Here is a 15967-nt window from a genome sequence, read left to right on the forward strand (position 1 = left end):
CATTTCAAATACAGGGAGAGAGGGGACACGGATACTCGAGGTGAACGAGGGTGGAGCAGTTACAGAAGAGTTGAGAGTTGGCAGGAGTTCTGGAGTCGAGTCAATAGGCCAACCTCAAGCCTCTTGCGGTTTCTTACAGCGTACACGCTTGTCCGGTCGGTTTATAGCGGCATCATTTTGCCTTGGATTATAAAATGTAAATATACTTGAGCTCTGGTTTAATCAGGGGATTTCCGGTACCGGGTTTTGCCAGAAGAGGGACGAGTGGGTTTCCTCCGTTGCAGTATGAATAAAGGGAATCTACTTGGAATCTCAAGGTCGGACACTTTTTCTTCCACGCTAAACGACAACTCAAACCTGAGGTACCCATCAACACGAGTGTTGGTACACAGCTTTGTTCAGACAATTCAACTTAAAGTAGTTGCATGACAAGAAGGATTAGTAGTTGAGTAGTTGAGCAGTTTCATCATTGACACTCAAGCCTTGTGGTACATGTAATAAATCGAGCCACAAAAATAGGTGAACCTAGACCAAATTGCAAGTCAGTTTCTCTGCTGCATATGGTTTAGTATAGTCCACGAAACATGGCCAAAAATTGGACTTCAGAAAAGCAGTCCAATTGGCATAAATAAAAAAAATGGCAGATACCACAAACTACTGACCCCAATATCTCCTGAACCGTCCACATTAGAGCATATAAATATGCTATGGACACATAGGGAAGTGACCCTGTAGAGTCGAGAAAACACGTTTAAATTCACCAATATAGTGAGGCCACAAGTGGATAGGGAAGCCAGAAGAGGAATTTCGGCAAGGATCCAATCAGATCACAGCGTAGGACATATCGATTATTATTTGCGTTAAAGGTACTGCATTGCAATTGGAATAATTTGAGGGGAATATGCCACATCAAAAACTTTGCGACAACAACCAAACTTGACCACTCGAATGAAATGAATATAATCTACTTCCAGGTGGCAGAAAATTTGAAAAATGGCACTTTTTCTACAGTGAAGACAATTAATCCCCAAATTGCCACGCTTCACGATTGAAACCATTGTGTTGGGTTCATTTTATTATGGAGACTGTGCAACTTGAGAGGTCATTGACAATGGTAAGAATATTGAGAGAATCAATACAAAGGGAGTTGCAAGTCTGAACGACACGAGTATTTTACGAGGGGTGAATGTTCCTGTAGCCAAATGGTAGATATTACATATGGACTACCAGAGAAAATCAATGCAATAGAAAAATTAATCGAAGAGAAAAATTGAAGACAAAGGTGTAGAAAGGCTAAAAGTCTCTGCTCAAATGAGCAAGAGTTCAATTTAAAGCATCATTGTTTCCTCTGTGGGACCCTCGTAATCCATGACAATAAGGTGACGATACTTTTTGCCAAGAGTTGGGATTTTCAGTCTTCCAGTGTGAGCTTGTGATGCGAGGGGTGACTAAATTTGATTCTCAGTGCTTAATACATGCGGGTGGGGATGTTGGGGGGGAGGGGGTATATTTCCATGTGGGGTGCGGGGGGAATGTTTTGGAGGGTGAAGTGAGGGGAAGCTTTGAGAAAACGGGGTGAGGGTTGCAGCCGAGGAGGATGGGGGGTTGCGGGTTGTAATCCTCCATCACATGATAATCGTAACGTAGAGCAATTCTCACCTGCCAGAGCATAGATCCCATTGGAAAAACCGGTTCCACCCATTGTCTATGAAAAAGAAAATTAAACCAGATGAGGAATAAAAACAAAATGATAAAAACTCCAAGTAGATTTGCCTGTACACATTTAAATAGCTGTTTGCCTGAAAATCTGGAATGCTGCATCAGTGCAAAGCATACATGCGTTTTCCCACTGCCAGTTTGTCCATAGGCAAAGCATGTGACCATGGCACCATCAAATATTGCTTGAACCAATGGCTGGGCTGTGAATCTGCAAGAAACAAACCATAGCGTTACACACTTGATTTTATCGAATACAAAGTCGAAGCTCATGTGGAGCAAAACTTAGTGGGAAAATACCAACAGCAGAGTACAGGGACACTTGGAAGAATGGGCAAGGAGAACGAGTGTCAGGGGATAACATTTTTAATTTATCCTGTTTTTTTTCAGATGGCAGAAATTCGCAGCTCTTCCACAGTTTGGTTGCTGGGCAAGTCTGAAAATGAAATAATATGTGGGGAACTACCAACCAAAGGACACACATTGCAGAAAATGGTGCACCATCACATACACCACCACCATACAGTTCGTGAAAGTGCCAAACAGTGTACAAGCTGTGTGTGCATACTGGGAGAAAGCACGAATTCCAGTGCAGAGAGTAGATTCCTGTGAGCACCATCTTTTGAAGTTGTATGATGCCTACAAACTGGTAAAGAAAAATAGAACCAAGACATTCGAAAACTATAGAGTGAAGGAGCAGATGTTCAAAGATGATCTTCAATCCCTCTTCGATATCTCACCAAATGATGCGCTTGAGAAAATGACGAATGAAGAAGACAAAGCATTCCTCATCATGCAGCGTGAGGATCCCTCAAGTTCACATATGGGATCTGTGGACAACACTGGCAGTGAAGGAGAACAGAAAGCGTATCAGGCTTGAGAATGAAGATAAAAGAAAGAAGAAACATGCTGCTGAGACTAACAGCAATGCAATCTGTTCCATCAACATCGGCTGTAGTTGATGATGATGTCTGAGATTGAAAGCTCCGATTCAGGGGACAATGAATTCAAACTCCAAAGTCCATCTTCTGTCAAACAGGCGAAAAAGGCTCCAATCAAGGTGATCACTCCAGCAATAGTGGCAACTCTGGACAGAGTAAATCTCTCAGATTGGCGTGCTATGTTTGTGGCCAGTGCTTTTGCACAATCTCTTGGTCATACCATTGAAGACATTTCTCTATCACACAGTGGAATTCGTCGTGCTCGAATTAGTGGAAGGGAAATAATGGCCACTGAAGAAAAGGCAAATTTCTCATGTGATAGCCCACTCCTACTACACGGGGATGGGAAACTGCTCCCCGATTATACTGACAATCACAAATAATCTGTTGATCGGGTAGCGATACTTGTAACTGGTATGAATACCGAGAAGTTGCTTGGAGTCCCAAAAATTCCCCAAGGCACTGGTGAAGCACAAGCAAATGCATGCATACAACTTCTTGAGTGGAATGTCAAACAGTTGGTGAAAGGCATAGTGATTGACGCCACTGCATCCAACACAGGGCTGAGAAACGGAGCATGTACCATTATATATATATATATATATATATATATATATATATATTGTTACGGTTTTCCGCCACCCTTCCTGCCCTGACCAAGGGGAGGTTAAGCCCCTTGTTCTTCTTGGGTCGGCGGAACCGAGACTTGAAGCGCCCCTCCTGGGCAAACACAAGGTAGGGTTTCGGGACAAGTTTCACACGTACCGAAATCCCTGCGCCACCACGGAAGCGGGGAATCAAGCGTCGCACGAGCCACGTGTAATTTGGGTACACCGAGCGGATTGCGTACCACGTGGTCCATGCAGTTACCGTTAGTATTGGGACCTGATTCAAGCGGTTCTATTCGTACCACGCTTAGTCAATGATGGAAAACACGAGACGGTTGAATAAAGGAAGAACACGATTTAATTATTATTTACACAAGTATGTACAAGTCAGTAGAAAGCAGAGAGACAGAGCAGCCTTAAATTAACCCCAGACACAGGCCCGATCACACTCAAGGGGAAATGCAGGCAGGATGATGTTCCTTGGTCGTCCAGGAACGGCCCCGCCCGGCATGGCTTCCCCCGGTCACAGCACGTCCCGCGAAGATGGCAAGCAGGCGGTGGAAGGGACCTCTGTAGCGCGTCTCTCGAACAAAGGGCAGATGAGGCAGGAGGGAAATGAACGCGTCTCGCCGGCTTGGCGGTTTTCCACAGCGCGTTTAGTTGCCGGCGCGCTATCACTCGCGTAACCCAATAGAGGCTCGGCCTCAAGCTCAACCGAGCGTCCAATTTGGTAAGAGCTCTTATAACTTAGTTCATGTGCGTCTTCTCTCTTGTACAACACTCAACTCTCACAGAATAGTCAAGCACCTCCCTTCGCAGAACTGCTCAACTCTCACAGGACTTTAATAACTTGCAAGCTCACCCCTTCGCAGAACTGCTCATGGGGGCTTCGCGCAACAGGTTTTATGGCCAACCCCCTTAGCCCTCTCGAATGTTCCAACCACACCTTGTGACAGTGCTGCAGCCACTCCCTTTGAGCCCTGGTTGGTGGCTCGCGCTTACCGTCAGCTTCTCCGCCGCCCTCATTCGGTCTTGCCTCGATTTGCCAGGCCTGCCTCATGTTAATTCGCGCCAAAAAGCCAAAGGCAGCATAAGAAGGCGTAAGGCGGCATAAGGCAATGGAGGGCAATGAAAGGACCTATTCTCATTATTCTACTCAACGCAAAACTAACACAGGAAAAGGACTATTCTCACACATACTAAGAAATAACTGAACTATCGCGAGGCTACATGTTGTTGTGTGACTAAACTACAAGGGGGAAATTTAACCTTTATTGTACAAACTCAAAACCGCAACAATATACATACACATACATACATAAGTTCAAAACACACCTGGTCACAAGTGTGCCGCACTGACCGGGTCCTCAGTCGAGGTCCTCAGCATCATCCCGTTTCAGCCCTTCAACCTTGATACGGTCAGCTAAAGTGGGCTAGCAGGGGCACATACACAAAATACACATCCACATGCAGCAACTACACCTGGATGCGGACATACCCCCACCCCCAGCCTGTGCGAACGCAGACTACAACACCACCTCCACATCCAGAATCCACAGTACCAAACATGGTGGAACATGCAAACACCCACCTTTATACCCTTCACCACTCACCAACAAAACACACCAGATTATTCATACACACACACACACACACACATCACCAACCAACCACCTACCCTTACAACATACACCACTCAAAATACAAAAACAACACTCATGCAAAAATACACTCACCCACATACACAAAATAAGAAATAATAATAGCAACAACAAAAAATAATAATAAATAAACCACACGAAACCAACCAACACCGTTCGACGTGCCTCCATATCCAAAATGAGCTTTTCAAGGCAACCTGGGCCACCTTGTCACACATCCTCCTTCTTTGTCCCACACACTCCAAGCAGAGCAAGAAATGTAGAAAAGGAATTGCCAATATACCCTCTACAACCCACCTCAAATGGCTGACAAACTCGCCAACCCTTCTCCCGGCACTCTGCCTCCAGCTCACTGTACTTTCCTCTTTCTCTTGTGCACCTCCTCCATGTTCTCTTCCCAAGGTACACATACATATTGTTGCGGATCTCACCATCGGCCCTTTTTCCCCTTACCAAAGGGGGGATTAATCCCCTTGTCTGTGACTGACCGATGTGAGTCCTGAAGCTGCCCAGCTCCCTCCGGAGAGGCAGGTGAGCAACCTCGTTCGAGACCGCGGACGAGATGTTATTTTGCCGAGCGGATGGCAGCCCGCGGCTCGAACCGTTAGCAAGTACTAGACCCGATTCTTATTCGTTGGCCAAATCGTGCCACAGGTATTCAATGAGGGAAAAGACAAGGACGAACGGATGTGAAGAAAAGAAGGCAAGGTAGGAAGAACAGGATTTATTACTAACTATTATGTACAAGAGTTGGGGGTTGACTCAGCCTGTCACCTTTCCGAGGTCGGCAAATTGAGTACCAGTTCACTGGTAATTCCCTGTTTGTCGTAAAAAGGCGACAAAAAGGGTTGGCGGCAGGAAGGGCATCTGGCCGTAAAACCTTGCTTCAAAAAGGGGACCCAAAAACAACAACAACCACCACTGTCTCCGAAAAAGGCCAACCCCCGCTTGTGGAGAAAAATGGCCTCTAAAGGTGTTTTTTTTTTTTTTTTAATGTACAAGACCAAAGAAACCAAGGAAAAAGGAAAAATACGAAAATAATTTACAGAAGAGGAAGACAGTGCAATACTAGCTTATCTATACAGGCTTAACTTATACCCAGGACAAGACAAAAGACAGACAGTCAGACTTACACGGGGAGGGGATGACAGGAATGGCAGGAGGTGGATGGCTGGACGGATGCGAAGGTGGGATCACAGGGTGGGAAGGATGCGGGTCCGGTTGGTGTAATCGCCGGCTCAAGTTGAGCAGCCGCTGACCCTCAATCGTATCCACACGGCGGCGTTGCTTCGTAGCCGCAGCCAAAACTCAGAGCTGCGGTGGTCAAAACTGCGGTTGGTTTCAAAGCTGCGGTATCCGACGCATCTGGTTCATCTCTCTAAAAGGTTTGCGCAGGCGCTTTTATAACGCGCTCCGAGATCAACCCGTGCCACGCCCGTGATGGTATCTCACCAGCCCTGATTGGCTGGTGGGGGCTCGCTGGCTCCACCTTCCGATGACGAGGGACGGGCAACGCCCTTGTTCGTGGGCTTGACCGCGTGCGTAATCGAGTCTTGGGGTAAAGGTGGTGCCAATAACCCCACACAGTTACTGGCACTTCGAAGATGCCATGGGGGCGTCGGAGGGATCTATCTTATGTCATTTGGTGCAATGCAGGGTCAACTAGTGGGAAACACAGCCTTAAACTAATACACATAATAAGGAAATAACTATTTAGAAGGGTATATGATTTTCTACGTGCTTGTACATGGACTAGCTACGGTGCACTCATTTCAATTAACAGCCAATTAAAGGGGAAATGTACATAGGAAATTTTAATAATAAATTTACAAAGTGAAGGTTCCAAGAACTGTAACTATTTTACACACACACACACACACACACACACACACACACACACACACACACACACACACACACACACACACACACACACACACACACACACACACACACACACACACACACACACACACACACACACACACACACACACACACACACACACACACACACACACACACACACACACTCCCTGCGTGTCGTAAGAGGCGACTAAAAAAAGGGTTGGTGTCAGGAAGGGTATCCGACCATAAAACTGCCTCAAAAAGGGAACCATGACAATTACAACTACATATGAGCAGGGTAAGGCCCAAAGTACCCCATGGGGGACCCCACTCCCTCTCGTCAAAAATCAAGGTGGGGAACCCGAACGAAGCAAGGGTGGAAATCATTCCATTTATGACGAAACGTCTGATGCCCCACGTGGAGATCTGTTTCCAAGGTTTGGGACATGGAATGTAGGGACAATGACGGGGCGATCAGGAGAAGTGGTGGAAGTATTGGTCAGAAGACGAGTGGACACGTGGTGTGCAGGAGACGAGATGGAAGGGAAGTGGTGTGAGAATGGTGAAGGGTAGGCAGGGACAGAAATACAAGTTTGTGTGGCAAGGGTGCCCGGAAGGCATGCATGGTGTTGGTGTCCTGTTTTCTGAGGAGTTTGTAGACAGTGTGGTGAGTGTGATTAGAGTGAGTGAAAGGTTGATGGTGAAAATGATTGGAACGTCATCTTGGGATATGCTCCGCAGGTCGGTCAGAGCGATGAAGAGAAGGACAAGTTCTGGTGTGTAATAGCGAAGCTGATGGAAAACGTGAAAGATGGGGAAGTTGTTGTGGTAGGAGACGACCTAAATGGATATGTGGGAAGGAGTACAGACGGTTTTGAGGGAGTTCATGGCGGTTACGGATATGGTGTGAGGAATGGAGATTGTGAAAGGATTTTGGAGTTTGCTGATTTTTAATACTCAGTTCCAGAAAGAGGATAATAAGCTTGTTACATACATGTCAGGTGGGTCGACGACAACCGTTGACGACCTGATGGTGCGTAGGCGAGATAGGGGGCACCTCTGGGACAAAGGTGATCCCGGGGGAGGAGGCTCTTTCAAAGCATCACTTGGTTGTCTGCGACATAAGGGTGAAAGGTGCTCGGAGAGCTCAGCGAGTGAAGTACTAACCGAGAATGAAGGTGTGGAGGTTGAAAGAGGTGACAGTGAGGGAAGCATTAAAAGAGAGGCTGAGTATGGCAGAGGATGATGTGGTTGAGCTTGAAAGTGGTTGGATGTTAATGAAAGATAGTCTGTTGGGAGCCGTTGGTGAGGTATGTGGATGGACAAAAGGACCACCGAGGCACTCGGAAACATGGTGGTGGGATGAAGTTGGAAAGAGGATTAATGAGAAGAGGAAGAAGTTCAAGCAGTGGCAGAAGGCGAAGGGTACGGGGGCAGAAAGGCAGAGCATGAAAGTTATAAGGCAGCCAAGAAGGCTGCAAAGAAAGAAGTAGCAAAGGCGCAGGAGGCATGTAGGAAAATATTCGGAGAACAGACTTAGTCAGAGGTATTCAGGATTGCAAAGCAGATAGTGAAAGGTGTGACGTGATGGGGGTGAGTTGCTTGAAGGATGAAGTGGGAGAAATCGTTGTGGAGCCCGATGGAATTAAAGGAAGATTGAAGAGATATATGGAAATGCTGTTGAATGCAGAGAATGAACGGGATGGCAACATAGAGAGTAGCCCAGTTTTAGGACAGGCAGAGAAGATAACTGAGAAAGAAGTTGAGGAAGCGATAAAAGCAATGGAGTTGAAAAGCAGGAGGGCCGCCGGGAGTTGTGCGAGATATGTTGAAGGCAGCAGGAAGTTGGGATGTGAAGAGAATGACAGATCTGTAATCTGGTGGTGAAAGAAGGCCGCATTCCAGTGGATTGGGCACCGAGTACCCTCGTCCCTCCATGCAAGGGGAAAGGTGACCCTCTGGACTGTGGCTCGTATGGAGCGATAAAGTTATTGGAGCATGGAATGAAGGTATTGGAAAGGGTGTTGGAGAGGAGGATAAGGAAGAAAGTGAAGATCGATGAAATGCAGTTTGGATTTATGCCAGGAAGAGTAACGACAGATGCGCTTTTCATTGCAAGGCAGTTGCAGGAGAAGTACATGGAGAAGAGGAAGAAGTTGTTTCTTGGGTTTGTTGATCTGGAGAAAGCATTCGATCGGGTTCCACACAAAGTAGTGACATGGGCACTGAGGAAGTTAGGAGTGGAGGAATGGTTGATCAGAGTAGTGATGGCAATGTACGAGAGCGCACACACAGCTGCAAGGACGAAGGACGGAAACAGTGGTGAGTTTGAGGTGAAGGTGGGAGTGCATCAGGGGTCAGTACGAAGTCCAGTACTATTTGTAGCTGTGATGGAGGTGATGGCTTGGAATATAAAGGAGGGTTTACCATGGTAGTTGTATGCAGATGATCTGGTGTTGATTGCGGAAAGTATGGATGGACTGAAGAAGATGAACAAGTGGAAGGAATGTATCGAGAAAAAAGGTCTGAAGGTGAATATCGGAAAAACGAAGGTGATGGCAAGTGGTAAAGCATGTGGTGAGGTGGAAAGAACTGGGAAGTGGCCGTGTGCTGTGTGCAGGAAGGGTGTCGGAGTGAACTCCATTCAATGTGCAATGTGTGCTGAGTGGGTTAATCAAAAATGTCATAGTCTGAGAGGATCATTAACCAGTGTGGCAGCGACATTCAAGTGTAAGGTGTGCACAGAGGGAGCTGCAGGTGGAGGAAATGTTGAGTTGGATCTTGGAGACGGCATGAAGCTGGAAGGTGTGAAAACATTTTGCTACCTCGGAGACATGTTGAATGGAGGTGGATCAGACTCGGCAACAGTTGCGAGAGTGAGATGTGCATGGAAGAAGTTTCGGGAACTGAGTGGCGTGCTGTCGAGGAGGGGAGTGTCGTTGAAGCTGAAGGGAAAGATCTGTGCTGCATGTGTGAGAAGTGTTATGAGACATGGGTATTGAACGTAGAGCAGCAACGAAGGCTGGAATGGGTGGAAATGCGAATGGTTCGGTGGATGTCTGGAGTATCGTTGAGAGGAAGACAAATGATGAATTGCAAAATATGATGGGAATAGAGCCTGTGATGGATGCTGTGAAGAGAAACAGGTTGAGGTGGTTTGGGCATGTGTTGAGGAAGGATGAAAGTGACTGGTTGAGAAGAACGATGTAAATGAGTGCAGACGGAAGCAGAGGACGGGGAAGACTGAGAAAGACTCGGCTAAAGGTGGTGGAAGAAGAAATGCGGGCAAGGGGATTAACAAGGGGAGATGCAGAAAATAGGGCAAAATGGAGAAGATTGTCATGGGGCCCGTAAGGTTAACCCCCGCTCTAGCAGGGAAAATGGCCTTAAAATGCCTGTTGTTTGTTGATTCGATTTTGGTGAAGAGCAACAATTCATCCGAGTCACATCCAACCGATCAAAGTTGACCGATACATCCATAACTTAAGATGTCCTGCTGTCAGACAGACATGGGTGAAAACAACCTCCTTCCACTTTTGGTGGCTGAAGCAAAAAGAAAACATGCTTTCTAGTCTTAAGACAGCACATCAGGGTCTCGATACATGCAAGGGTTGTGTTCCTGAAAATGACTGGATATAATCAAATACTTGCGAAACACAGATCACCATGAACTACATCTGAATTTTTCACACACAAAACACCATGCTGAGTTAATCATTACAAGCCAATAAAATAAAGTGTTGTTGAAGGTGACAAGCACATCAAAAGTAGCAAAATACATGTACAGCTTCACAATCCTCATTCTGTTTTCATCACATTCTTATTTCTTCCAGAAACCAAAAACACCCACACTGGACTCACCGGTACACAAGTTCATTGTCTGCACTGCTGTCAAATACATAGTCAAAGCAGAACTTCAGGTTTTCCAGGTACTGAGTGAGATCTACTTTCTGCCGGGGTTCATGAACCACGATGAAATTCTGCGTTGCTACTGTTACAATGTCCACTTCTTTGGTTCGAACCTCTGGGGTGTGAAGGAAAATACTCAAGGCTTGGATGGGGAGCGGGTGGAAAATGTTAAAAGCCCCATATCAAAATTCAAACTCCATTACTGTTAGGGCACTTGGCACATAAAACAAAGGCCGTTTCCGCACAAATTCGGACCAACAGGGTGCGCCTGCAACAAACGATCTTGTCTGTTCCATACAAATATGTAGAGTAGTAGCCAGGAAGATCACAGTAAAACAGAAGGATAAACCTTTGGCATATGCACACAAAAAAATAAAAATAATAAATAAATATATAGGAATTGTGGATCACGAGCTTCACGTACTGCAGTGCGTTTGTGATACTATATTCCTGACCCGATTGCGAATGCAATCATGATCTTGGGCCAAATACGCTGTAGTACGACCTACCCTGCAAAGTGTCGTAGTGAGTACCTGACTAGTCAACAGGGTCTCTGAAGTTTATCCTGTTTATTGCAACATTCACTATTACAATCTTCTTAAACACGATTCACAATGAGTAAAACTCAAACCAGTATTACAAAAAAATAAAATGGCACTCTTACCTTTCTTGTTCAGCGGCCTCTTACGAACACATACACAGATTTTGTGATTTTGAACCTGGGAAAAAAACAAAAAACATTTTATTTATTTAAACAAACAGAAAAATACAAAAACCTGACTCCACAATGAAGCAGATTGTAAAGTGGTAGTTCAGGGGAAAGGAATTAATTTGTTTAACGAGTGCAGACAAGGTACTGCACCTGCTCTGAGGAAGACAGGGGTTGAAGATGCAACGTGCTGTGAAATTCCAATATCTTGTCGAGGACAAAACGCTTGGGGTCGTTTGCTCCACATTTCTGCAACAAACAGCAATCAAACTGGTCATATAAAAATAATGAAGATAGAACGACCGAAACGGTTTTCGTATTATAGTATTCATTTGGAACAACAACAACAACAACAACAACAACAACAACAACAACAAAATGTATTTCAAGGCCATTTTCCCTGCTAGAGCGGGGATTAGCCTTGCGGTCCCCATGACAATCTTCTCCATTTTGCCCTATTTTCTGCATCTCTCCTTGTTAACCCCCTTTTTTTTTGTATACTGAATCGAGGCTCGTGAAAGAGCCGAAAGGCCTTGCCCGCATTTAGGCCTTGCCCGCATTTCTTCTTCCACCATCTTCAGCAAAGTCTTTCTCGGTCTTCCCCGTCCTCTACTTCCTTCTACAACCAGTCACTTTCATCCTTCCTCAAATCCGTCGATTGTGCTGCAATTACTTTCGTTCTCTGTTTTTGTCCGTCTTTCACCCCATACTTCCTTGTTTAAAATCTCAACTCAAAAAAATTTTTTTTTAAATCCTTCTGTTCTTATTCGTTGTTCTTATTTGTTTATTCGTTGGTTCTTTCGTTCTTCGATCACGTGTTTCACCCCCATTTCAATTTTACATTTCCCGATAGTTTTCACTGCTCAATTTAAAAATGTTTAAACTTTCCCCTGAAGAACTGTATTCTGTCGTATATTATAACACCTTTTTCTTCTTCTTCTATAAAAGGATGCTTTCGACTTGCTCACCAAATCTATTCATTCCAAAAAACAAATTCCATCTCTGACAGTTCCTCTTTTCTACATTCCCAAAACTCTCCTGCAGTCCACCCCTCCTTCAGTGTCCTCAAACATATTTTTGACTCGGTCACAAGAAACTCATTTTGCAATAAATGTTCGTTTCCCATTAATCGTACACTTTCTAAAATCCAATCTCACCCTTCCCCTCCAAATCTTCCCCATCATCCCTTCCCTCCAAAACTTCCCCATCACACCTCCCCTCCAAATCTTCCCCATCACCCACCTCTTTCAAATCTTCCCTCTTGCCCCTCCCCTCCAAATCTTCCCCATCACACATCCCTTTCAAATCTTCACAATCACCCCTCCACTCCAAAACTTCCCCATCACCCCTCCCCTCCAAATCTACCCCCTTGCACCTCCCCTCCAAATCTTCCCCATCACCCATCCCTTTCAAATCTACCCCCTTGCCCCTTCCCTCCTAAACTCCCCCCCCCCCCCCCCCCGCCGAGACTCTCCCTCGCTCCTCCCCTCCTAGACTCCCCTCTCACCCCTCCTCCCGCTTCATCTCCCCCAACCTTCTGCCTCGCTCTTCCCCCTCCTCAAAAAACACCTCTGTGCCTCACCCAATCACGATCAAACCTTTTGTCCACCCCATTCTTCCCTTTCTCCAAGCTATTCCGAAATCTGACACCTTCAACAGCTCTCCCTACCACTTCCTCCTCTTCCACATCTTACCCTACCCCTCCCGCCCCCCCCCCCCCACCCCATTCTGTATCCAATGCTCCCCCTTCCTCTTCATTAACGGTATGGACCTCAAACATCCGGGGCCTTCGCTCAAACTTGACTGATCTCTCCATACAGGCTGCTTCTGACAAACCAGACGTGATCTGCTTAACAGAAACTTTCCTCCTTCATGATGTCTGATTCCTTGGTATCTCTCCCAGGTTACTCCCTCCTCCGGTACGATAGACCTGAGCCTCGTCCTGGAGGTGGGGTTGCTATCTTTATTAAAAAAAACTCTTCCTCACTCGCCCTGCACCGCCCTCTCCCCACCTCACCCCCAGGAATACCTTTGGCTACGGCTTCCCCTTCGCTCCCACCTTTTGTTCATGTGTGTTGCACCGTCCACCAAACAGTGATGACTCCATCTACATCTCGCTGTCTCATAATACGGACCAACTTCTATCTACCCATCCCAACTCTCTCTTCCTCATATGTGGTGATTTCAATTGTCACCATGCCAGTTGGCTGGGTGTGGGTACCTCTCTCACCAGCCATGGCTCCTCAGAAAACGACTTCTGCGACTGACACAATCTGTCAATTTCCCAACACGGATCTCAGTCAACGGAGCATCTTCTCTTCTGGACTTGGTTATGACGAACTTCCCTGAAAATGTCTGCTGCTCTTCTTCTGCTCCAATCGGCTCATCTAATCATGTGCTTGTTAAAGTGGTCATCTCTCTGACCATTCTCGGAGAGCCTCCTCAGCGTCGACGATTCTGGCATTTCACTCAGGCTAACTGGCACGGTCTTCAAGCAGCCATCAATCATCTGGACTTGTCTCCCATCTCTACCGCCTCTGACATCAACTCATCCTGGGAATTCTTCCAAAGTAAATTGCTCTCTCTCATGCACAGATTTATCCCATCTCGTCTTCAGTTGTCATACCCTTCCTCCCGTCCATGGTACACGGAATCTTGTGGTGAGGCTGTTGCCCAGAAACAACTTGCCTTCGTCTCCTGGAAAGCAAATCCAACGGAAGGAAATCTCATTTCCTTTCACAAAGCCCGAAACAAGTGTGTCCACCCTCAGGAGAGCCAGGAAACAATATCTCTCCATTCTCAAGACCGAACTGTCTTATCTGTCCCTCTTCCAAATCCTGGTGGCGTCTGGTCAAATCTGTTTCTGGTGTTTGTTCCCCCTCCATCCCCTCCCTCACCTCAAACGGCTACACAGCTGACTCCGCACGTGAAAAAGCTGAATGCCTCAACTGTGTTTGCCTCCAAATCTTGTGTCCCAAACCCATCCCTCTCTGTACCCACCGTAGCCAGTCGTACCCAGCTGCTCCTGGACTCTGTGTCCTTTCCTCCTGACAAGGTGGAAAAGTTTGTCAACCCTCAACTGATTCTGCAACTGGACCTGACAGCATCAGCCCACGGGTACTAAAATCGTTCTTCCGCTCTTTCACTCCCTCTCTCTGTTCTCTTCACCCTTTCTTTTGCTCAAGGTCATCTGCCATCTGCTTGGAAATCAGCCAACATCACCGCTTTGCACAAAAAGGTGCAAAAACAGATCCTAGCAACTACAGACCAATCAGCCTTCTCCCAATTATCAGCAAAGTCATGGAATCCATCATTGCTTCAGATATGAAATCTTTCCTCTTCTCCAATGGCTTGATCTCTGATCATCAATTTGGTTTCAGACCTGGTCACTCTACTCTGGACATGCTGCTTCTACTGTCTCAACAATGGATGGAGGTCCTCAATGCCAAACAGGAAATTAGAGCCGTCTCCCTTGACATATCACATGCCTTCGATTGTCGTATCACGTATCACATGCCTTACCACATGCTGTACCCTGGTCTGGCACCCCGCTCTGCTCACCAAACTCTCCTCCTTTGGTATCCCCGGAAATCTCCACGCATGGCTGGCGGACTTCCTCTCTCGTCATAGTCAACGTGTGGCCCTGAATGGGTTTCTCTCATCTCCGCTTCCTGTTCAGGCTGGAGTTCCCCAAGGCAGTGTTCTGGGCCCTGTGCTTTTTCTGGTCTTCATCCAATGAAGGCACTCGGTGAAGGCACTCGGCACTCGGTCCAATGAAGGCAAAATTGGAGGCACGGCAATCCAATGAAATTGGAGGCACGGCTTGCCGCTGATGCAGTACCCTATCAGGAAACTGGTACTCATTTCGCAAACGTCAGAAGGATGACAGGCCGAGTCAACCCCAGCTGGTGTTAATTCAACGGACGAACGGTACTCAAACTCAGGACCTAAGGAACACAAGCCAGCCACCCCCTAACCATTAAGCCAACACAAGGCTCACCTGTTCTTTTGCCTGTGCCATGAGTATTGCTGTCATTTAGTAAAACATTCCCTCCAATAATCCCCTCTCAGTCGTGCAAAGACATTTCTAACAATGTTGTAGTCGAGTCGACCTAGTCCGAAAAAAATTACACCACTGACTCGGATGACCTGGCCACAGATACCACAACAAAAATCTATATTTTGCCATGCATTTTCTCTTGTGTCTTAGTACATGCAGTCTCTATGGTTGACAAAACCAAACAAAAATCACTTGTGAAGTCGTCGACATTACTTGATCTAGTCGCAGATGTGACTGGATATGAATGCTCCAACTCCTCAAAGCAATGCTGCACCTTTTGTGACATCACTACATCTGGGCCCGACACCGATAGCTCCCCATTTCTGAGGAGACGGTCAACTGAAGTTAATCTTATGAGAGCAACATATCGTACTCAAAATCTACCGACACTATGCACAAGTAAAAAATAATAAATACCCCTTCAAGAATGACGTGGGATCGCCTCACCGGGCCATGTAAAAATGCCACCGTATACTAGCTATAGACGGTATATGCAACACATTGCAATTTGTTATT

General features: G+C 46.3%; 1 protein-coding gene across 1 annotated transcript in view; it reads right to left on the bottom strand.

Annotated features, from left to right (window-relative positions):
• LOC137421608 (kinesin-like protein KIF2A) overlaps positions 1-15967 on the bottom strand; it is a 59724-nt gene that overhangs the window by 22869 nt on the left and 20888 nt on the right. Inside the window, exons 6-10 of the mRNA XM_068107829.2 lie at positions 11545-11640; positions 11347-11401; positions 10635-10797; positions 1837-1927; positions 1660-1705 (exon numbers count right to left, since the gene is read on the bottom strand). Of these exons, the coding sequence (XP_067963930.2) occupies positions 1660-1705; positions 1837-1927; positions 10635-10797; positions 11347-11401; positions 11545-11640 (451 nt within the window). The remainder of the gene's footprint in view (positions 1-1659; positions 1706-1836; positions 1928-10634; positions 10798-11346; positions 11402-11544; positions 11641-15967) is intronic.

Source organism: Myxine glutinosa, chromosome 2, assembly GCF_964187855.1.
Source record: "Myxine glutinosa chromosome 2, kmMyxGlut1.1, whole genome shotgun sequence".
NCBI lineage: Eukaryota > Metazoa > Chordata > Myxini > Myxiniformes > Myxinidae > Myxine > Myxine glutinosa.